A 24,217-nucleotide genomic window follows, 5' to 3' on the forward strand; every position below is an offset into this window, starting at 1 on the left:
GTTACACATACATTTCTTAGGATAGCTGTCAAACATAATCAAGTGGGCTACATTGTAGCTCCAAGGCTCATGTTGTCCCTCAGCTCCAATATGTTTATACCTCCCCTCTTCCCATTCTGTGAGCCAAGGGAAGGAGGAGTGAGAGAGAAGCAGGTGGTGGAGTGGGCGTATTTTCAGTCTGGGCTTCTCCAAGGTTGGGGAGGTCACGTTATAATGGGCTCGCTCGGCCGGCCCATGTCAGCAAGAATCTCTCTCTCTATTTATTGCCTTGGTTGGCTGGTTATTTTCTCCAGGCCAGAGCCGACACAGAGCCTTATTACCTCATACTACAGCAAGGAAGGACCTGAACACCAGGAGCTGTGTTTTGTTTCCAATTTGATGCACTTAGATGTTTAGCACAGAGGTGTTAGAGCATGCAAGCAACAGAAGAGGTTAAATTCCTGGTTTGTTAAGAAGTCATTGTTGCAGTTACAGTGAAACCTGTCAAGTAAAGAAATGGCTTTGCTTGTTTGTTCTTCACCACTGGACTCAGATTAATAAACCTTAACCTTTCAGAATAAATGTGATTGACAATCTCTTAAATACTCCACTGATCATTAGTCTTTTATCCACATCGATCTGGCCATCCATGTGTAGCCAAAAGAAGTTGTGATTAGTGACGCGGTTTGCCCATTTCAGTTGATGGAACACCAGTCAGGCCACTGCGTTCTTGTCCGTCTGTGGGGGTTTCGCAGCGGCGCCATGGAAAGCTACACAAGCATATAACTGGACTCAATGAAGTGGTACATGTTGCATTGTATTGTAAAGAAAATAGGGCCCCGGCACCAATCCTTGGAGCACCCCTGTAGAGAGGTGATAGGGTGTGTATGCTTGTCCTTGGCATGACAAATTGACAGGGGACTGAATTGCAGCTCTTGCTGCCTTTATGACCTTTGTCATAGAGCCTCTGAGATGAATGAGCCCAGATCTCCAGGGCTGTTGGAGTCCGGAGCTAGCCGAGCTAGCTGTCCTGAGTGGTCGGTCAGAAACGCAGGAGAATGAGAGGGACCTCTGGAGCCCTGAGTAAACCAGATTTAGTTGAATGAGTAGTTTCCAGCCAAGGGATGCCCATGGCATTTGAAATTCAGGCTTCTTTGCTCGAGAGCCGTCTCGGCTAGCTTCAGAGTTCCTGGCTTGTCAACCTCTCAGCTAGCTCTTAGCCAACCAAGTCTGAAACTCCAGTGCCATGGGAACCCAAGTGCTCAGGTAGGAAATAAGTCAGTTAAGTTAGCAGCCAAACAGGCTGGACCGCCTAGCAGAGTGCTTTGACAGGAACTCTTAAGCAAGCTGAGTTAGCACATTGGCAACTTCATGGACAGAGCCAAGCAAAGCAAACGCAACAGAACGAAATAGCCAATCAGCTGTTAAAGCCATTTTTTTTTCCTTTAAAAAAAAAAAAAAAACTCTTCATCAAATAAATGAAATGGTGTTGTGCTGGGCAGGAAACCAAAGTTCTTAAGTGCCCTATCTTAGGCCTGAAACAGCCCTGGAGCACACAGAGGCTGAGAGTGTGCATTGCAAAGGTTGGTGTACTTCAAATTGAGTCAGAAGCACATAGTTTTATGGTTCACAAACTTCTCTAGTGCATCTTTAAGTTAGACTGTACTTGGAGCATGTGCAATATCATTGCTTAAGGAAAACCTCTCAATTTCAATGTCATATTATGCCTGTAGTTATCTGTACAACAGGAACCACATGTGTCTAATCAGTCTGGTCAGACATCCTTAAGATTATAGACTGAGGGACTCTCTTTAGAGCTCAACTTGGACATTTAATCTAATTACTGAAGCTGACAGTTTCACAATCCTCCTCCCACTTCTCCCCTCCCTGCAGCCCTGTGGCCAGGCTCGGTGCAGGTCGAGGGGTGCTGGCATGTAGGAGAGGATCAGGTCTGTTGCTGACACGAGGAGCTTTGAGTCTGGATAATGTGGGCTTCGTTTGAAGTGTGGATGATGGGTGATCCTGCAGCACCGAGGCTACACAGCCCCATTCATCCCTCAGATCACACAGACTCTTTGTTTTTTTGTTTTTGGAAAAGGGGAAGGAGATGTAGGAGAGCCGGAGGAGAGAGACAGGGAGGTGTGGAGGAGTCAGCAGACAGAATTCTTTTTAATTTAGCCAGTGTTCATTTCTGTTCCTGATATCCTCTCGTCATTTCTGTCTGTCTGCATCAGATCAGGCAGCAAAGAAAGGGGTAGAAAGAGATTAATAAACTCCTTAAGCCTAATTTTTCTCTTTCAGTCTCAACTTTTCTGGAATAGCTTCGCTGTTGTCTGAAATTGAAACTTTTTTCTGTTTATAGCCTCTTTACTCTTTCCATAATGCCTCTGTGGTCTTTTCTGTTCACTCGTTCCTCCTCGCCTTCCCTTTCGTTGGCTTTACCAGTTGCTTCTCTGCTTGAAGATAAAGTGGGAAGTTGGGTGTTACAAAGAGGTCAGGAGACATTGCAGTGTTTAAATACTGTTCGATGTCTTCAGGGTGATACTCGCAGCATTCTGAAAATGGTTGAGTAAGAAATGTTGGAAAGCTGAAGATAACAGGGTGACGCAGATACTCCGTACTTTGAAGTCTGAAAGTGTTTGGTTTATTCAGAGAACCAGCTTGACACCAAAGTTTTTTGCCGTTTATTTGCTGTCCAGCAGAGTAGGGACGACTTCACCCATTCTTAAACTTTTAAGCATATTATACGCAGTGTGTGCACATATATGTATGTCATATATCAATTGCAGCAAGAGTTGATTATCAAAACTTCAAATTTTTATGGAAGTACTCAGATAATGAGAAACGACCAACACAGCTGCTTTTGTTCTTTTCTGGGTTTGTAGACATGAATAAATACAAAACTACAGCAGTCTTATGCTTTGATGTTTTTCTGCTTGTTCTCTTTGACGCAGTCTCTTTTTCACCCACTCGCCCCTTCTTTCCTCCCCCCCTCTCTCTTTTAAATCTCTCACCTTTTTCTGCTTCACCTGTTAGCGTTCACTCCCACAGGGCACATTTTCTGTTTCTTTGTGTGCTTTGGTATTAGCGAGCCTCTGTGGTGAAGCATCTCATTCTGCTGACTGCATCAGACAGGCCTGCCGCCGCCCGGGACACAGCGACGTGTTGGAGGCGACCATACAGGGAGGGTATTATTGGGTATTTCTGAAGCAGTAGGGGAGTGGTTGAGGGCTAAGTGCGGGGTCAGGTTACCTGTGAAGAGTAGCAGAGAACAGTTAACACCTTGCACATGGCTCAGACTGCTGCTAGCCTGCCCCCCTCAGTTTCCTACTCAATTTATCTTCAGAGTAGCTGTATTCTTGAAAAGAAATTGAATTTGGCATTTTCTCAGACATATGTCTCCTCTGTGACACCAGAGGAAGGAGCTTACAAGACAGCAGACTTAAAGCAAGTTTAGTGGTGTAAAATATCCTCTTTGGCAATGATCTGTTAAAAGTAATTCTGTGTGGGATAAAGAACTGAGCTATTTATTAAGCACATGCTGCAGCTACCAAAATTATATTTAGACCTTTTAAAAAAATTAAAAATAAAAAAAAAATATATTTTTTTATCTCCATTGGATGTTGGCATCAAGGTAACTTGACTGTTGGGACCTGAACAAAAGACCAAGTCCATCCATCATGTTGCAAGTAAGCTGTGAGAAGATGGTGAGATGTTAGTTTATTCTCTGTCATAAGGTTTCAGTCACATCACAGATAAAAGCTGCAAATAATATGCTTTCAGAAGAGAATTCTTGGTATTTTTGCATGAATGGTAGTTGATTATCTGTCAGATAATTATTAGTTCTGGCAGTACACATGATAACGAGCATTGTGGGACACAAATACAGTATGAATTCTTGGTCACGCGCCTCCAGTAGTAGTTCTGGTCTAATTCACTGTGGAACAATACTGTGTCATATACCTCACTTTTGTCCAGTTTTAGTTTTTATTGATCGTATTAAGTTATATAGCGTTTATTTGTCATATACATGTAAATGTGTGGTCTATAATGGAAAGCAGTAGAAACATTTTGGCTTAGTCCTGTCTTGGACCATCAAACTATAAATTAGTGGTAAAGTAGAAGAAGAAGTACAGTTTAAAAAAAAAACTAAAGGAACCAAATATAAGAGAAACAACCCTTCCCTAAAGTCAACTGAATGAAGTTCGATCCCTTAAGTACCAAATACAAATGACACGGCCTCTTCATGCCATTTCATAAAAATGTTTTTTTTCTTTTCTTGTTTAAAAAAGTTAAAATTACGTTTTGCATTAACGTTACACTAATCTTGTCCAAAAAATGGTGCAAAAGATCCGAACTATGGGGCAAATGCACACAGATGTGCCGAATGATGATCAGATTTAGAAATCCATGAACAGCTGCAGACGGTGTTCCATTTGTTAATCAAGAATGTGGGCGCATCAATCAAGACGCCCACATCCAACCGAGCCAGACGACAGATGAATGCAGCTTGTTAGAAAACACTAACAATCTTAAACTTGGACTGAATATCTGTTCTGCAATACTGATATTCCATGTTTTGCTTTGTTTTGTGCAAGCATAACTGTTTTTTTATCCAGGACTCAGAGTGAGGGTTTTAGCCAAAAAAACTTTTTTTTTTTATATTCCCTACATTTGACTCCATCGCCTCCCACATGACCTCAGATAACCTTGGACTAAAATTTAATTGTGGAATCTTGTTTTTTTTTTTTTTTTTTTTTTTTTTGTTTGTTTGTTTGTTTTTGCTATAGTCAGATGATGTAATACTCTTCTTCCAGTTCAGAGTGACACTAAAAGTTGGGCATTTAGCAGTTTCCTCCGAGTTTCCACTGATGAAATCCAGAAGGCTTAAATAAGTTTGACCTCTGTAATGGGGAAATAATCTCTTTTAAAAGTGACTGATGCAGCTTAACCTGACCAGTGGGATTTTACAAAAATACAAATTAATCGTTGGCTTATTTAACCTTATTTATTTAATACAATTGTGATGCGTTCAGGTGCTTGTCACATGTAAAAACCCGCCTGTATCTACCAGTAGATGCTAATTAGTGGCTCTCCTCTTCTGTTGATTTAACAAATCTCACAAACAAAGATCCAGCTACATGGAGAGGGACACTTAAACTTGAGCTCATGTTAAATTTATCAGACAGTGCTACAGTCGGGAAAGGAAAGAGGATTTCATGCAGACTCTGAGTCTGTGCAAAGGGTGACGTCTTTGGTTTACCGCAACACATTTGTTCTGCATGTTTTGTTTGGCATCTCTGTTGGAGCAGGATCTGCGTGCTGGGAATGTCTTCTCTGACCTTCTCGCTGGCGGTCTGCTCTCCAAGTTATCATTAAAAGGACAAAAATAAAGACAAAAGTCCAATGTGATTATGTCCTGTTGTCTCTTATTTAAACTTTTCCTTCCTAATGCGTTCAGCTCGAGTAAGATTATGAACCTGAGGTCGGCACATTCTTCTGTACGTTCCAGAACAATTTAATGGGTTGGATCAAATTAGCACATGTAGATTTATCAAAGCACTCTCTGAATAATAACTCTGTAATTGCTCCCTCCCCTCTCCTCTCTCTGGGGTTGGACTGGTGTTATCAGCCCTTTGTCTCGCTGCCTCTCTGCCTCCTGGAGCATCGGATCTCTCCCAGGGCTTGTCTCTGTCTTATCTCAACCTCACACTTCACGGAGAGGAAGTTCTTAGAGGGCTGTGCCCGGAAGATAGCGACTGACCTATCTCTTCCTTCTGCAGCGGTTTCTTTTTAAAGGAGGCTGCTATCTACTAACTTAACTCAAATGACTGACTAGATTAATCCCCCCCCTCCGCAGCCTCTTCAGTTGTGCAGCGAACACACCATTTACTGGAGGACGGGTATATTCCTCTTCCTCAGCTCTTCCCTGTCTGTCTGTGCACCTGTTTCCCCTTAATGAAGCAGGAAAGCTGCCTATCGACTCAGGTGGCTCTTCTTTGAAGCTGCTGCCCTGTTGGGAGTTTGAACTTCAGGAAGCAGGCCCCCCTATGAAAATGTCAAAAGCAGAACTGACTGAAGTTAAATTACTTCCATAAACCTTGTGCCTGCCACCCGTTTAAAACATTTCTTTCCATCTTTGCAGCTTTGATTGACTGTTTGATGTTTGCAGGCTGCCAGAGAACAGTTGCACTTTGTTTCAAAACAGCTAATCAAGGTGGAGAATCTTCTTGAGTGAAAGCTGTTGAATTTTCCATTGATGGTTTTTCCTCAACTGTCAAAATCATCGCCCCGCTCCCTCATCACGATAAGCAGAAAAAAATCCTTTGTTTCTGTTATCAAAGTCGATCATATTTTCTTTGAACATTTCTCTTCCAAAATTGAACTGCGTGCACACCTGGAGGTTGGAAAGGCAATTTTCTTTTATCATCCCTTTTAAAATGTCTCTTGTTTCACTTTGGCAATCAGCTCCATCTCGGCGTAACGCAGGTAGAAGCGGGAGCGTGTCGTGGCCATTGCACGGGAAATGCAAATTGCTGTTTCAGCATGTTGCCATCTCAATACAAGTGTTGCAATCTAGAAAGTGAATTGGAATTGGTGATGTGTGTTGAGGTAGATCCGCTTAAATATGAGTTAAGCTTATTAAGGCCTTATCAGAAGTCACAGTGTGTTTTTATTTGCTGATTAACCCCTGGTGAAGGTTGGATGTTTCACTGTGTTTCCATGAGGGGAGATTAATGGATGTTGGAGATGTGTGTGTATGTGTTTTGTTTTGGACAAGCTGATGTTTCCTGTCTCACCCTCCTGGGACGGGAATGAGGCAGGGAAAATGTGCATTACAGCAGATTCTGTGAGCGTGTCCGTTCTGGTTGTTGTGTCCATGACAGATGGCGCTGCTGACAGCGGGGAGCTGGACCTGAGTGGAATAGATGACAGCGAGATCGAGCTGGTACGTCGAGCTTCAGTCGATACAAAACCAATACAGACACAAAAATGACACTTTTTTTTAAGAATATAATTAAAATGTCCTGAAAATTAGCTAATTCTCACATTTAAAGACAGCGGCTAGAATCCTGTTTGACTGTATACTGCCGTTGTTTGTTCAGTATATTCGTGTTGTGAGGATGGAACAAAAGCTTGAAGTGAATCCAAGTTTTTATCTGTTTTTTTTTTCATATTCTTCCATATTTTGATCTTTCACTTTTGATAAGCTTGTGCTCATGAGGTTGACCACTGATGTATGGAAACACGAACACATTGCTAAAGAGATGTTTTATTCAAACTGTCACATGGAAGCATATATCAGGCCAGTATTCTGTTTCAGCTTTGACTTGCTGCACTTTCAATATCCTGCACATGGATTATTTCATTCTGACATTTCAGGTGTGCTCACTTCCAGTTTTACTTCCAGTCAGAGTGCTTCAGATAATCAGATTGTTTCCAGATCTCTTACAATCTTATTGTAACTGATAAAGATGGCCTGAGCAACAACCCCTGGCAAACAGTTTTATGTAACAGCAGAACATTCAGGCTTTGCAAAGCAAACCTGAAAAAAAAGATTACATTATTGGCAATTTTTTTTTCCTCATCTTGTAATTTGCATTTTTAAAACCAATACCTGCCCACGTTTAAAAATGAGTCCGAATCCGCAGTTAAGAGTGCCTGCAGAGCTTAATCAACTTTTGCACCTGGTTTATTGGCAGGAAACATGACCCCAACTAGAGAGCTGAGATTCTAAGAATTATAAAACTCTATAAGAAGGCAATTTCACAGGAATTGTGGCAAAAGACATTGGTTGTTCCCAGTCAGCTGCGTCTAACATGTGGTGCAAGCACAAACAAAAAGGGAAACGCGCAGGTCAGTCAAAGAAGCTGTCGTGCCAAAAAATAGAAAATGTACAACAAAACAAATGTGCAGAAACAGGAGTCAACATTTGTGATCCAACTGTGAGAAACAATCTGAATAAAATAGGATTTAAAGATGACTGCCTGAAGAAAACAAACTAATTTCCCGATCTCTGATGATTTGGGGTTGATACTGGCTAAAGGACCTGGGGAGGTGGCAGTCATTACCAGGTCATTTTTACAGGATGGTAATGCATCTTCCCACTGAGCAAAGGGCACAAGATTTTCTTCAGCAAAGACGCATCATCTCAATGACAATCTCAATCTATTTGGTCGTGACGAGATTCCATCCTGCAAAGCTCATTTGTCAACTGCAATAGAAGAAAGTTGAAATGCAGCTAATGAATATTATAATATAAAATTATATTTTTCATTAGTGGTATCACTGGCTCAAAGACTTCAATCTGTCAGAAAAGTCAAAGGAGCTGCAACAAAATACTGACTTTTTTCTAGAATTTATTCTTCTAATTTATCTGAAAAAGGGCCAAAAATTAGAATAGTTTTTTAAAAAAAAAATTTTATTGGAAGAAACTAATCACCTGAACCAACATTTTTCATCAGTAGTTATTCCATAAATGTTGCCAGGTGTTCATTAACTTGGTCTCGCTGCATATTTCTTGTTCTAAACATTCTTTTGGTGTGCATGTTGGCATCAATGTTCTCGGTTTCCAGACCTCAGCCATCTTCAGCAATTATCCATCAACTCAGAATTCATTGATTCAGTTGGTAAAATGAATACTGAGGACATAATACAGGAAAAATGTTTTGGTGAGATCAGGGGAATGTCTGTTTACCCCAGATAGAACGAAATCCCAGTGGTTTAGTGTAATAATTGCTGTCCTGTGCTCCCTCTGCCTTTCTGTAGTATCTGCTGAGTGACAAGGAAATCAAAATCAAGACAGCGCTCTGGATGGCAGAAAACTCCGATTACCTCAAAGAGCAGAAAGGTACTTTCAGGATGTGTTTCAAGGCAGAGTTTCACTTTAATTTGTATGCCGATCGTCCCAAGATCGGCCTCCTACTTTCAGCACGTCCTCTGTCAAACAAAGTTAAACCTCCAACTGAACCTGCCAGTGTTCAAGTTGTGGCTGGTGGTAATTTCTTACTATGAAGTTTTCATATTTTAGTCTTTTAGTTTGTATACTTGGACTGTTTCTTGTTTCCAGAAAAAGAAGCAAAGATAGCGAAGGAGAAGGAGCTCGGGATCTACAAAGAGAAGAAGGTAAGGCAGTCAGTCTGGGGACGGTATTTGTTGGAGTTTTGACACAAATGAACTGAAGTCGGGGAAATTGTCGCAAAAAGTTTAATGCACAGAACAGGTTTTTAAACTAAGAGGCTGAGTTGTTCAGTCAGAAATCAGGCAAATGGACCACAACAGTTTGCCTACTGAAAAACCACCAGGTAGGTCTGATGTCATATGGATTTGTTCCTACCTCTACCTGACCTGCATAAACCTGGAATCTGTTGTCATAAATCATTGAAGGACCTCCTAATCTAAGACTGAATATTCTTGTCTCAGATTATTCTTTTGAGTTAGGTTTAAGACCAGAAGAAGGCAAAGACTTGCAATGTTTGATTAAAAAAGAAACGTGTCCAAAGAAATGGACTCAAATGTGTGTTCAGTTCCTTTTTTCTTCTGTGTTACATGTTCGCAGGCCCTTAGCTGTCATGGACAAGAAACTACAATTATAACACCCCCCCAAGATTCTGCCCATACCTCAAACTAAAACCAACATTGAAATTGCACAACACTGCACAAGCTCCTTAGTTCAGTTTGTGCTGCATTTTATTGCTCTTCAAGCTGCCGTTTACCTTCCAGCGCATCATTTTCTTGACATACTGTAACCTCCAGCTGAATCGGGCCCCGGCATACTGTAGAATAATTAAAACTGCTCGTCACTACACTCCTGTTTGAAAAAAAAAATAAAAAAAATAAAATAAAAAATTTCAACCAAGAGCTGCAGACCTACTTGTTTAACTATAGATATAGTTTTCCAGTTCATACATGTTAGGAAAAAGTAAATGCAACTCATGAAAACTGTTGACTCTTTTTAGCGTTGATCCTCTTTGAAACCATAAAGCACACATTCAAATAACGTGAAATTGACATTTTGTATTTTTCATAGTTAAAGAAGGTGATGGAAAGAATAACGCATAACTCCGCCCCATGGAGTGACCGATGGAACCTTCCTTATTTAAACCTTTCATATGGATATTATCGGGTACCGTATGGGGGTGTTATCATGTTAAGATCTAAGGAGCTATCTAAGACCTTCAGGAAAAAGGTTGAGAATTGCTTTTAATCTTAATTCTATTGATTATTTTTGTAACAATTTTGGAGATGCACTGGTTTACTTGTGGTGTTCTGTTGACACCTTTTGTTGGAAAAAGTCAACCAGTGTCCATTATTATCACAGTACAGTTTAGCCAACTTTAAAGTATTTTTGGCTATTCAAAACCCAGAAGTACTGAACTTAGTGAACCCAATTCTCAACCAGTTCTCTCATTTGAGAAGCTGGAACCAGAATATTGTAGTCACTTTTAAGTGACGTATCGGAGAAACTAAGTTGAAAGAAACAACTGATGAATACCATCGAGTAAGAAAACCTGCTCAGCCATGAACAGAGAGGGAATAAAGGATGTGAGATGGCTGAGCACACGCAGAGCGGGCTGTATGTCCTGTGGTTCCCTGATAATTTCCCAACGCTGGTTTTGGCTCAGTGCAGACTCTCTGTTGGACCCAACATCTGTTCACTGTGATTGGTGGTGAGCATTAGTTTGGAGGTAAAAATGATTGGTGGTTATCATCCTGATCTGAACTGTGTTGACCTGTTACATTGGACAGGGGTCCAGGTCAATGTAGAATAACTGCAGCTGTGTGATGATGCCAATGTGGAGTCTTCATCGAGATTAAAAAGTGGTTCCCACAAATTTACTGAATTTCCTCACACTGATGCTCCTCAGCCTCGTTTTCACAGGCCAAAGTCCCCTCAGCTCCAAGGTCAATTTGATAGAAAGACAAACTTTTAGAGATGATGTTGGGCCTTTTTGACGTTTTGCCAAGTGAAAACCAGAGAGTGATTGATCACGACCTAGTTCTGATGTGGCATTCTCCCTCACATCTGGCTACCCAATGAAGCTGCAGCTCTTCGTCAACTAGGAACACCCCAGACTAAGGTTTCCTGGTCGACCAGCAGTCACAATTCAAAGTAAATGATTGTTGTCAAATATATTTGGCTAACTACTCGCATGTTCAAGGGCTTCAGTTCAGCCCTGTACCCCTCAATGTCTCACACGCACTCTTAATAAGGCCACAACAGATCAAAATACAATCATGGAGGAATTCCTGTTTGGTTACTCTGTCGCCAACTAGATTTAGCAACATTTCGACCTATTCAGACCCTTTTTAGCGTTGTCTTTTTTTTCAGTAAAAGCACATGCCTAAAGATGAAGCAAAATTTAAACAAACCCTAATAACGCTGTCCCTGTTTGCTTCACCGCAAGTAAAATGTAGCACCTGACCAATTGTTTTTGTTGAACACAAGTATGCTTTAGTTTGCAACAGCAGAGTTAAGATTTGGGTTTGTTTGAATTTGAAGAGAGGCCCGGCTAAAAAACGCCCCCCAATCAGAGCCAACAACGCCGAAGAGGCCATCGAGAAGATGCTGGAACAGAAGAAGATCTCCACCAAGATCAACTACGATGTGCTGAAAGACCTCAACATCAAGCCTGCTGCCAGCCCAGCCCACAAGGTCGAGTCCCCAAAGAAGGAGCCATCTGCCGCTAAGCTGACGGGTCGCAACCGCAAACCTGCCGGAGCTTCACTGAGCCTCAGCACGCCGCTCAGCACTCTGGGCAAAAGGTAAGTGGACGGCATGGTTTTCCCATGAAGTCGCTCACCACTCAGGATGTGCATTATGGGTTCCTTTACAGTAAACCACCAAACATGTAAATCTTTCAAAATCACATTAAAACTGCACTGATTCCCCTCTGTAAATCTCCATGATGGGCTCAGGGCTCTGTAAATCTGGGGGTAAAGAGGATATTTTTGTCTTTTTTTTTTGGTAATAACTGTTTTTATGCTGCATACAGAATTTATAACAAACGGATGTGTTGCCTGGTGAGATGAGAGCAGACGAGCTAAGTGTTTCCTTAAACTGGGACAGATTGTATTTATTTTTTCATGCACTACCCTCCTCACTTCCTTCAGACTTTATTAAGCATGTTAGTTGCTTAAGCAGTTGCATTTAATCTCTTTTTGTTATTTTTTGAGGAAACGTGATGGAGTGCTACATGGCAAAACATAGATTCAAACTCTTTAATAGAACATAATAATCTTGGTAGAGGATACGCCCGCTGTGTCCTTTTAGTTCAGAATCTCATCAAGTCTTGACAGTTGTGTGAGGATGTCAAATGGCTGCGAGTCAACACAGCTGTTGTCTCGTCCTCAGCAGTGAGCCACCTTCGGATGTTGTCCGTGTAAGTAATACAGCTAAATTTGATATCTGTCACTGCTCAAAACAATTCAGTGTCCATCATTAAATCAGTTGCTCTGATTGCCCTCCTCATGTTAACACCATTATCTGCCATGTCAGCAGGTAGTATACCCCTGATAAATAACACCTGAAGCACATGAATCCATATATAATTATGGTAAGGTCAGCCCAGCCCTCCTTCAGTCCTTCACACCATTCAATAATCTTCAATGCAAAGAACAGATGTTTGATTAAATGGAGGCGAGATAGATGGTGGGTGTTTGCTCAGCTCTTCTGCAGCAGCAACCACTCCTTCTCCGCCACCGGGGTCAAACCTCAATTTTTTTTTTTCCTGGCGTCACTCTTATGCCTTATCCTCACTCCTGTCACCCAAAATAATCACCTGCGACAGGAGGACAGATGCTCAGTTTGCTTCTCAATTCCTGCGGGATATTCTCTTTTTTTTCCACAGAGATACACCTTGTCTGCCAGGATTTGTTGCTGGCAGTTGCTTTCCCTCCTCCTTTTATGACACATTCACAGAACAGATCTACACTGAGCCTTTCAGACAAATTTAATGGGTTTTTTTTTGCAGTGCCAAGAAAAGCTATGGGGGGTTTTACTCTGTTTGGTGTGTGGGGAAATTGGTTTCCTATGGCTCAGTTTTTAAACCTTTTTCAGTTAATGTTGGTTTTAGGTACCATCTTGAAGCTTTATAGGACTTCCATAGGGGCAGCTGTTTAGTGATTAGGGGGATGTAAAACCCCACAAGAGGCCCCCTCCCTTGTTCTGTGGTTAGTTGGGCTCCACTCTGATGGTTGCAGTTTGCGAGACCTTGGGTAAACCCTGTCCGGAGCTCTGCGATAATGTGCTATATTTGGTCTCAGACCCACAGAGGAGTTTGATAAGCCTGCTGTTTATTGCATTTGAGTCGCTTAAACACCAGCTTCTTTCAAGTTACATAAAATGTGTTTAAAATGAGATTTTTAACTAAATTGATGCAATGTTTAGCTCTCCGTGGGGTGTAGGGGATGGAAACTTTTTTTTTTTTAAAGGGGGAAAAAAAGCAAGAGAATATTTTAGCCCAAAGCCTGTGGAGTAAAATAAAAGCTCATGGAAACTAGAACATCTTAAGGAGACAAAAATGGAGGCAGATAGCAACATTGTGTTTTCACAGATGAGCTGTTGAAAGTTTATGCTGTATGTTGGGATTGTGTGTTTCATTGTTTGCTCTGCAACCATATAGCTGTCCATAGAAAGAAGGTTTATGGCGAAACAACAGACTGGTGAGAACAGAAAAGAAATGAAAGATGAACATAAAGAAAGGTTTAGAGCTGGATGTCATACACAGTTGATCCACCTGAGGCTGAGGTGTTTCGTTCATCCTAAAAACGATGATCACGAGACTCCGAGAATCAAATGGAAAATATGGTTTTGGAGGGCTTTGTGAATGGTCCAAACACACTGAAGGACGACCTCGATCATTCAAGTCGTGATTATTTGTTAAGAGATTCTGTTGGTTGACTTCTAGACTTACAGTGGTTGTAGAAAAACAGGTGCCGTGAAACCAGACAATTACTGAAAATCCCACAGCATCACCATAAACAAAAAAAGGCAAACTATGTCAAGATCAAGTGGAACCAGAAAGTGGAATGTCTCTGAAATAGCAGTGGAACTGTTAAAGGCTGTTGAAGCTGAGAGCTGCTGCTGTTTTCATGTATTGAGAGTTTTGGAAGTTGAAATTGATTTCACAGGACCTCTTAAGAATTGTTCGCTAATGATCACCAACGTGATCTTACATCAGTGTTATCTGAACATGTTTTTTTACCAAGTTTGGTCTACATTGGATGAAGTTCTTAGAATAGTGACATTTTTTGCTGGGTTTTATTATAAAGACAACAGCAAGCCATTTACAAGCTAAAATTACTGTAATATATATATAGATGATAGATTCTATAGAACCACATCCTCTGGATGTATTTGGGCTTTTCATTTATTTTTATTTTTTTTAGATTTTCAATGGAGCTTTTTTTCTGTGAAAACACTGATTTTATTCTGTTTTTGTGTATTTCTATTGCTTTGAATGCTTTGCTGCTGGTTTGGTGTCAAATAAAACAGTCCAAACTTGGTAAGTGGCATGTTTAGTTCAAAATGGATGAAATGTGTAGGGAAGTATGTTTGGGAGAAAATTAAAAATGATACTTCTCTCTTGTCAACATCATCCAGGGAATGCAGAAACACCAGACTTCCTCTGGTGACCCACCCAGTTGTGAGAGATTTGAGCCAGATTTGCAAAGTCGATAAACTTGTAGCTCACCTCATGTTGGCGTTTTCATATCTGAAGCCATGAGGCACTGGCCTGGAGAAGTGAGGTTGGTCAATAAATTTAAGCCTTGTGGGATTTATAATAATTTTTTTTTTTATCGTTCCATAATTCCCACAGACAACCATTGGAGAACAAACAAACAAGGCTTTCCTTGTTTGTTTGTTAGCAGCATACAGTAGAAAATCAGCCATCGGAGATACCAGCGTCAAATCTCCCACACATGCTAAACTTTTGAGCTTCAAGACCATACTTCCAATTGCAAGCATGTAGGACAAGTTGTAAGCCAGTTTTTGTCAATGAAAGAAGATCTTCTTTTGGTCTGTTTGAGCTCCTCCCAGACTGAATGACTGAGACTAAATCACTTGTATTCAGTCAAAAATATTGAAGACGGCCGGATTTGAGCTGCTCCAGTTGGCTAATGGCTGCTGCCAGTATGGCAGCTCTCTTCCTTGGAAGGCGCTTGCATTTCCATGAAAGAAAGATCATCTCCAGTTCCATGTTTTGGCTTTGATCTTCTCAAAGAGGGGCTCTGCTGGTACACGTCCTGTCTTGTGTTTTTTAAGAATGGACGCTCTTTCCTGAAATGTTCGACCTGTTTGAATTTTTAAAATTGCATTTTTGTCTCGTCAATGAATCATTGATGGGAATTGCTGGCTTGAATCATTCATTCCACGCTTTCTGTCTTTTCCTGAATGAACGGGCTCCATCCATTTATCTAGAAATTGCTGAACTCTGCACTGTGTTGCATTGAATGCACAACAATGTTTTCAACCCCTGTGGTTTTTCAGCTTTCAGCTGCTCCACTGGTCAGCCATTAAGAACAACAAAATCCCACTGGGCCTAGAGAGCAGAAACGCTGTAATAATCTCCCATTCTGTCAAAGCATGTTAGCTGAGGCTCTAAAATAAATCTATAAATGAAAAACCAAATTGATCTCAAACAGCAGCTGTTAAGCTTAGAATGGTCTCTTTTAGCTGGCAGTTGAGGAACGGACCGTTGCTTCAGTCCCTGAAAAGGTTGTTGTGCTAGTTATTGAAGAAGGGGGGAGGCCTGGTGTTGGGGAGACCTGTGAAAGTGCTGGAGGTCTGCTGACAGTGCAGCCATTGTGCCTTTTTTCGAGGCCTCGCTGAGGGGCCATACTGGGGCATTGTGCTGCTCCTGCCTCCCCCTCCCTCTCTCGGTTCCTCTTCCATGCTCCTGGCTGATTCTCTAGGTTTCGCTCTTGTACATTCAGGATCCTGTTATACATCAGCCTGGAGTTTTCTATTGTTCTTCTCCACTTTGTCCTTTTTTTTGGAAGTTTTCTTCTGTGCTGTTGGTTTTTACTGGCATGTCCAATTGTTTTGGTGGTGTTCCTCTGACATTCGCTTGCATATATTGTTTGACCTTTGAAATGAGTCATTGAAGTTGGTATTAAAGTCCAGCTGTGGCTGGCTCATTGGTGTTGTCATTGAACTGTTGCTTCAGTCTTCCTGTTTAATTTGTTTGCTATATTTGATGTAGCAATAATTTATAGTGTCAGTTTGTTTGTGTGTGAGAGGTCTCTGGTAAATTCCGACAGTCAATATTGTATCTTATCTTCTTTGATTGGGGAAAAAAAAAAGATTATATTCATTCATTACAGCTGTGATTCTCAACACTTTGCTATTGGTGGTGTTGACAGTCAAATTAATTCTCAGTTCATGCAATTTACCCCTAGTCAAATTAATGTAAATTCAAATTTATGTATATAGCAGCAATTTAAAATCACAAGATGCTTTACATGAATTAAAACCCCACAATCCCCTCTGAGCAAGCACCTGGCGACAGTGGGGAGAAAAAAATGCTCTGGAAGTGTCCTCTGGAGCCAGAGCTGCATGTTTCTGAGAGCTGAAAGTACCAGACCGAGGAGAAGGGATGCTCAGTTGCATCATGGGAGGTCTTTAGCTGCTTGGTTCTATGGCAGTAAAACTAAAGATTGGTTGATATGGACAAACACTAACTGTAAGCGTAAACATTTTTTTCGGCCAATCCTTGAAAAAGTGACGGTGCTCGTCTCCAAAACCCAAACTGGGACCTGGTTCCACAAAATAGGAGAAAGCTGAAGCCGCTCGCTCCCCTTCTACATTTGGAAACTGTAGAAATCAAAGGATGATTTAAAATAATCTTTTTGTTGTAATGCAAGTAGAGCAGCCCCAAAGGCTTTAAAGCTGTAATAGTTTCCCACAATAATCTTTTCTTTTAGATTATATAAGTATTATATAAGTATGAAACAGCACACAAAAATGGTTATTCCCAACAGTATTTATTATGCATGAACAGAAATTATTAATTGTTACAACTCAGACCAGATGAGAACATATGGTCTTGGTACAAGCACAGCTCTTACTGTTTTAATGTAAAGCTGCAACTACAGCATGTGACTGTTGATGGGTCAGCTTGCAAGCTACAGCCAAGTTAGAAAGATCTACAACCCCTATAAACCAAAGCGTCTGGATTCAGTCTGGGTTAAGTTTGAAGTTTTCAATGGTGATCCCCAAAAAAGCTGAAAAAACGTTTATATTAAAGCAACTCAGCCTTGCTGCACTGTGACAAAGTTTAATATTAGCAGATTATCAACCTTGGCTTTTCTCAGTTTAACTTTTTATGTCAGATTTAAATCTGTATCTCGGTGTAAATATGAAGAATGTCTTGGTAGGTTCTGGGAATCCTCATCTTGGTTCCCATCTTTAAGTATTAACCAGCTTCTTTTATTCTGCACGTAACGGTCCCATTTCCTCCACCTTGCTCTTATCATCTCTTCTGAACTCTTTGCTAAAAGGCTCTCTCAGCTGCCACCTCTTATCCTCTGTCCTCTCACTCACTCCATCTCTACCTTCACCCCCCATTTAACTGTCCTTCTATCATCTGTTCCTCTCCGTTCCTCGGGTACTCTTCCTCCATTTCCTTTCACTTACTTTACCCTCTATCTGCCTCTCTTCCAAAACTTTTGTACTTTCTGCTTTACCCCACTTCTCATCTGTTTTCCTCACCAAACCTTGGTTTCTCTCCTCTGCCTGTCCTCTGTTCTGTTGCCTGCTTTTCTAATCATCTCTGTGTCTAACAGTTAAAAGCCTCTTGCAGCAGCTACAGGCCTCTTATATCACTCTGCACCATCAGGGCCGCTCTAAGCTTTTAGGGCTCTGCAACTCACTAACGAGTTCTTTGTCTTTCTTTTGGTCCCTCTGACTTTTTTTGTTACTCCCACCATTTGGTGTCTTTCATCTTTTTCTCTTGATCTCTGCCGAAGTGTTTGCACTTTAGAAAACATGGTGTAAATTTGCCTCTCTTCACTCAGGTGAGTTTGATCATCAGTGAAAATGAGCAGCAGATCTGGTGTGACGACAGAGCAGCGAGCCTGATGATGCCACGTGAATAGAAAGCACAAAGAGTAAACACTGGCGCTATTAAGGCTCTGTGAACATTCTCTATAACTTGTTATGGTTGATAAAGATCAAACAAGGTTTTCACAAATTGTTTGACTACTATACATGAACTGGTACAACACAGCCTGAATTATTCGTTGGTGCTCAGTTTGACTTTTCATCTTCCTTTGTGATGCTTAGGCAAAAAGTTTTTTTTTTAATTATCTTTAGATATGAAATATTTTAAATATGTAATTGATTTAATGGCACGTTGGATCAATATATGAAAGACTGTGAGGAGCAAAATTTAGAGAAAAAGATGGAAAATGTCTCAAGTTTGGGACCGTTTGAAATGATAGATTAGAGAAAATAGTGTACGGTTTACCACAGGAGCAGGATGTCAGAGATTCAAGCAGAAAGTACTTGGGTTATGGATCCAGTCCAGAGAGCGGAACAAACATGAGATAACAGAAATTAGTATCTTTAAACTAATTCACAAGATTACCACATGATATCTCTGCAGTGTCGGGTCAAATTTTATCACTCGACTGTCCATCTGTTGTCTTGTCTTTACTGTCCTCCCTTCCTCCACACTTTGCTCACGAGTCCCCCCTCTGACTGTGTGTCTACAGACTCGTCCCCTTTGGGACAACAGGCCCCTGCTGTACTCACTGTGCTGGACAGTGTTTAGGTACAAATGTACCATGCACGCATTAACTTCTCCCTCTTTCTTTCCCACCCCCTCCTTATGTCTCTCCACCTCCTTCAGCCAGCTGCCAAACAGACCCTCCCCGTTCCCTCCATTCCTACTGGAGGATGGAAAAGCAGTCTTCCAGAAATAGCCCTGATAATTGCCCTCCAGTGATGTTTTTTTTTTTTTTCCCCTCCTCAGTCGCCCTTTATGCTTCTTTGGTCCTTCATCTCCTTCTTCATTCAAGGCTTTTGTTTTCAGTAACTATTCTTTGAGAACTTGTGTGATTCTAGAGGGGTTTTTTTTTTTGGAAAAAGAAAAGCGAGGAAGACGAGAATTCCTTACTTCTGTGAAAGAGCAGCCAGGACGGCCATTTTGGTCTATGTTAGTTTAACAGAAACGTAAATCGGACACACAGACTGAGGTAGCGCATGAGGGAAATCTACCGAACTCAGCAGTTTTCTGACCAGATGTTGCCACTGCCACCATTCCTCCGATGTTGTGCCAGAGGGACAGAAGTGCAGGAGGGAAAGAAATGTTTGGCAGGCTGGAATTCAGCCTGTTGGAGCAGGTGTTGTAGGAAAGTCAAAAAGTCCTATATGCATTTAAAAACCTGAAGAGAAACCTAAACAAGGGATTAAGAATAAAAGAGGTTTGGATTCTATAGTTAATGCAGTTTCCTGGCCGGCACACTTAGTAGAAGAGGATGTTTTTCTTGTTAAGTAACCAGCTGTGTTAGGGGAGTGTGTATAATTTGTCTGTGGTTTGTAGCCCATCCCTTTAAGCCTTCGATCTACCTCCACCCTGCCAAGGAAAAAAAGAAATGTGACCAATGAGCCGTTGGATGCTGGTAGCAGACATATGGACCCTGTTTGTGGGTGCTGCCAACGCACCCAGCACCATCACCACCTTTGCAGTCTCAGGACCCTCCGTGCCTGGCAAAGACATGATGTTGCTGTGTTTGTCAGGACTCTTTTTATAAAAGAATGCTTAATCTAAAAAAACGTACAGGAAATAAATCAATTAAGGAGTAAAGGATGTAATGATGACTAGTTTTAAAAGCTGGTTGCGCATTTTGAAACTAAACCAGCATGTCATCAGGTTAGCTGTATGTGTGAAGAGATTTTTAATGCGTACAAAATGCTGTCTTTTAAGCTACTTTAATCAGGATTTATACAGTTAGCAGCTATTGTGACACCAATGACTTGGTGTACTGCTAAAATGGTCCATTATAGTGATAAGTTCACAGATGGCCATCGCCTGACTGAAGTTTCTTCAGCTTAATAGGCTTATTTAAACATCTATCACTGCCTTGTTTTCAGTTAATGCTGAACAATGTAAAGAGAGAATGCTTTTGTGTGCAAAGTACTTAAGAGCACTCGGTCTCACCTGCAGTAGACATAAGTCAGAGTGCTCTCTGTTTGGAGAATTGGGGAGGATTCATCTTGAGTAAGGCAAGTCAACTGCTGCTCAAAACAGGACGGGAGCAATTTCAGCAGTCGTAAAGTGCCTAAACCTTGCAAATGTATAGTTTGAGACTAGCTGGAGTAGTGCAACATAGTGGAGCATTTAGCAATTAAAAATATATTTTGCTTTAGGTGTTGTATGCCAAAAATAGAACAAAAGCGAACATTGAGTTTTTTATTCCTCCTTTTTATGCAGATGTTCCTGTAGGTCTTGTATAATGGAAAGAATCAACTCTTTATTTACATTTTTGCTATGTCAACTTGAAAAGCTCACAGGTTGTTCATGTTCACAGTGTAGAACAGCTGATATCAGTGGTCAAGTTGGAGATGGCAACCAACTCCAATCTCATCCGCCCACTATTAACCAACATATTCTGCCTTCCCCAAATTCACTTCTTCCCTCCATGTTTTCTCTTCATTGACGAGGTCAGTTCACCCGCTGTTTCATCTCCTTTCATTATTTAAGAAGCGCAATCTTCCATATCTCAAAGGTTGTACCCTCAAACTTCCTTACAACATCCACAGTTTACTCTGTTTTCTTCTTCTTCATCACCCTCCGAACACTTCTGTTCTCTTCTTCTGTGTGACTTATATGATGGTGATGTGGCCATTCTACTGTGTAGAAGACCTGAAAAATGGTTCCGGTTCCTGATATTGGAATAAAAGCAAATATTTACACACATGCATGCACACACACACACAGGCCTTTAAGATTTGAAACGCACACCCTTCAAAAGATAACTAAATGAAGCACTGGGACATGACAGCACGTCTTTGATTCTGGACATCCGGCGCAGCGGTGATAGCCGCTTTTCCTCTGCAGCCTCCACCATCCAAGCATCTTTCAACGGCCAGACCTTTGTTCTCGAGCGCTGTAACTAATGGGACAGCCAGGCCTGGAATTTTGAGGAGGACTCTAAAACTGGGCCATTTGGAAAACATCCCAGTTTTTATCCGTGGCTTACCCACAGAAAAAAACAGCCCAGCCAGCAACCAAAAATGTTGACACTTAGGGAGTTGATAGTATTGTGGTAGTTGGTGGCCTCACGGGGCCACAGCACAGCTTAGCAGCAGAAGACTTTCCCTGTGGTGCCTGAACACAAATACTTCCTCTTTTGTCTCTCTTTATCTTCACTCTCAATTTCTTCTTCATTCTCTTAAAACCAAATACGATATATGAGCTTCAATTTTAGGTTATTCCTCCCTCCTGCTAAGTTTTATTGACACCATCCCCCAAGCTATTGCCAGTTGTCAGCCAGTGGCTAAACGGCCTCCTTCAATCGCCTTTTCAGCTCTGGCTTAGTCTCATTGGCAGTAAGCTGATTAGGAACGAGCCGCTAAGCCCGGCAGAGACTGATAGCCTAACAGAGAGAGTCGTGGCAGAGTGGATGAGTGGAGGAGGCGATGGAGGGGAGGAGGGTGAGAAAAGAGAGATAACTGGTGAAAAGCTAGAAAGTGAGACAGTCAGACAGACAGGAAAGAGGGGGGCTTAGATTAATAGATGGGACATAAATTTTTCTGATGTGACGTCTCTGTGATTTAAAAGCTGCTGGATGCGTTTATCAGACTGCAGGGTGAAGATGGGAACAAGTGACAGGATAAAAGAGAGGGAGTTGCTGCCCTGGTTTGATGGTAGATTGTATAGGAAAGGCATGATCATCTGAAGGTCTGCTGCACCCATTTTACCAAGGAGTGTAAAGACAACATAATAAAACAGAAATGTTGCAAAAAACTTGGGGCATTTCCTTGTACTTTAGTTGGCATGGCATGGAATACAATGCCTGGACATCAACCCCAGAAGCTGCCACCACAGGCTTGTACAGTAGGCACCAGGCATGATGGGAGTAGCACTAATTCCATGCTCTGCTTTCCCAGAAGCGCCCTTCCCTCCGGCACATCTGGACTAATCAGTCCACATGACCTTTTTTCCATTGCTTAATAAGTCTAATTTGTCATGTTCCCTAACAAACTGAAGCGTTACTGATAAGTATTTCACAGGTATTTAGTCCCAGTACTTTGAGTGTGGAAATGCTCTGTTTGAACTAATTTCAGTATTTTCAGAAACACCCCTAGTATTTTTTTCATTATTTTTTTTTTTTGTGGCGCAGACCAATAATCTAACCCTTATGAATCACAATAACATCTTTTCCAGAACAGGGATGCGTCCTCTGACACATTTGTTTACGGAATGAGAAGTTTCTCACGGAATCAGTTAGAATTTGTCAACTTGAAGAAAGCTGAAACGCACATTACGGACAATACATTAACATTAGGATTTCAGACTTATAAATGTGTTTTAAAAAAAAAAAAAAAAAAGGTAGTATTTAATAGATGGTGGGAGCCTTTGCTATGTATGCCACTGGTTTGTAAACCCTGGAGTTTGCCATGCAAGTGATGGATCTGTTTTGGTAGCAGCCACAACACTTAGTCATCATTTCCATTTGTATACAATAAAAAAAGGGCTGAAATATATAAATATTCAGTCATGTGCAGTTGTCAACTATAGACTCAGAAAATTTTCCTTTTTTTCTGTAAAAATGTGTAAGGAACTGAACCTTTTGGCTCTCCTGCATTGGCTTCATTTGTCAGTCCTAAAGTTGTCTAATAGTTTGTTTAATATAGAAAAAAAATACGGCTGATGGGATGGTAGGTTCAGGCAAAAACATATGTCTTCTTCTGTGGTTAAAAGATATCGACTTTTCTTGTGAGGTTGTGAAAGTGGCTTTTCAGGTTGTTGAATTTTCTGCTTTGTGTGTCATGAGCATAACGTCAACCTGGATGTCTTTGAGTTGTAGACTTGCGCCAAGAAAAAGCAAGAAAACTGTAGATGTCACTTTGAAACATGCAAAGCTGTGATTTTATAGACAATTGAGGACATCATAGGTGATTAATCAGTCATGAAATTAAGTCATATGCAACCCTGACAAAAAATGAGTAAATAATCATTGAACTAGATGTTGACTGGGATAAGCAGCACGATACCCATTACATATGTTTTATGTATTTTTATCTGGCTCATATGTTTATCATATCCTTTAGATATGCGTCTGCAGCTGCATCACAGTTTTGTACTTATACATTAACAAAAACTTTCCTTTTTCTGGGTCAAATGTTACGTTGCATTGCTTTTGATCACATAAAAAAAAACATCATTGCATCAGCTTCCATTAGAGCACAGTGCCTTCAGCACAGTCTGAAGGTACCAATTATAAAAAATTTTAAAAAAAAGCTCACAGTTCCACCTTTTCAAACGAGTTTAAGAAGAGAAATGGTGTCAGATGGATAGTGAAACCTGTAACTTACCTGCAAAGGTGAAGGAGGCACGAAGAGATAAGCAGCAGTGCAGGCCTGAGGCGAGCGCTGCACTCTAACAGAGGGGGAAACATACAAACTGTTAAACTTACACTGTTCAAAACTGCTTGTCAATCAGTGGGTCTACATGATGAGATTAACTCGATTATAGCTATAGTTGGGTTATGCTCCTTATCTGAGTAAGGGTAATTATCCTTGGATATACAGCAGTGAATTAATCGAATCACTGGCACAAAGCATGCAATACCACAGTATGATAGGTGGCGCTGTCCCCATTTCAACTATCGCTAATAGAGCCACTTCCTGTTGACCTCTTCACCACCAACAACAACAAAACTAAGGCGTTCGAGAAAGATGGCGAACGAAGAGCAAGATGAAGCTCCGTCCCTCTACATTTGTGATGAGCTGGTTATGGCACAAACGCGATGCACAAACGGCACATTCTCCATCGCGTTGTTTCTTTCTTTCTGACAGCGGCGACAACAACAGTAATATCGTCTCCTTCGACTTCCGGGTGACGATCGAGGGAAAAAATCTTGCATGCGCAGAACGATCGATCCGATCCTCTGTCGTCTACATGCACGTTCAGTGGGCAATCGGATCGAGTTATTCCAGGGTCTTAATCCGATCGCGAGTAACCCGATCTGATTTGATTTGTCAGATTAAGGTGTCTACATGAGC

The 24,217-nt window shown here is 41.2% G+C and overlaps 1 protein-coding gene across 1 annotated transcript in view; it reads left to right on the forward strand.

Moving 5' to 3' along the window:
• brf1a (BRF1 general transcription factor IIIB subunit a) overlaps window positions 1-24,217 on the forward strand; it is a 112,750-nt gene that overhangs the window by 54,437 nt on the left and 34,096 nt on the right. Inside the window, exons 13-16 of the mRNA XM_072365804.1 lie at window positions 6,867-6,928; window positions 8,749-8,830; window positions 9,050-9,105; window positions 11,483-11,745. Coding sequence (XP_072221905.1) covers window positions 6,867-6,928; window positions 8,749-8,830; window positions 9,050-9,105; window positions 11,483-11,745 — 463 coding nt within the window. The remainder of the gene's footprint in view (window positions 1-6,866; window positions 6,929-8,748; window positions 8,831-9,049; window positions 9,106-11,482; window positions 11,746-24,217) is intronic.

The sequence above is a fragment of the Leuresthes tenuis genome, unplaced genomic scaffold, assembly GCF_036924035.1.
Source record: "Leuresthes tenuis unplaced genomic scaffold, fLeuTen1.0.hap1 SCAF_15, whole genome shotgun sequence".
Taxonomy (NCBI): Eukaryota; Metazoa; Chordata; class Actinopteri; order Atheriniformes; family Atherinopsidae; genus Leuresthes; species Leuresthes tenuis.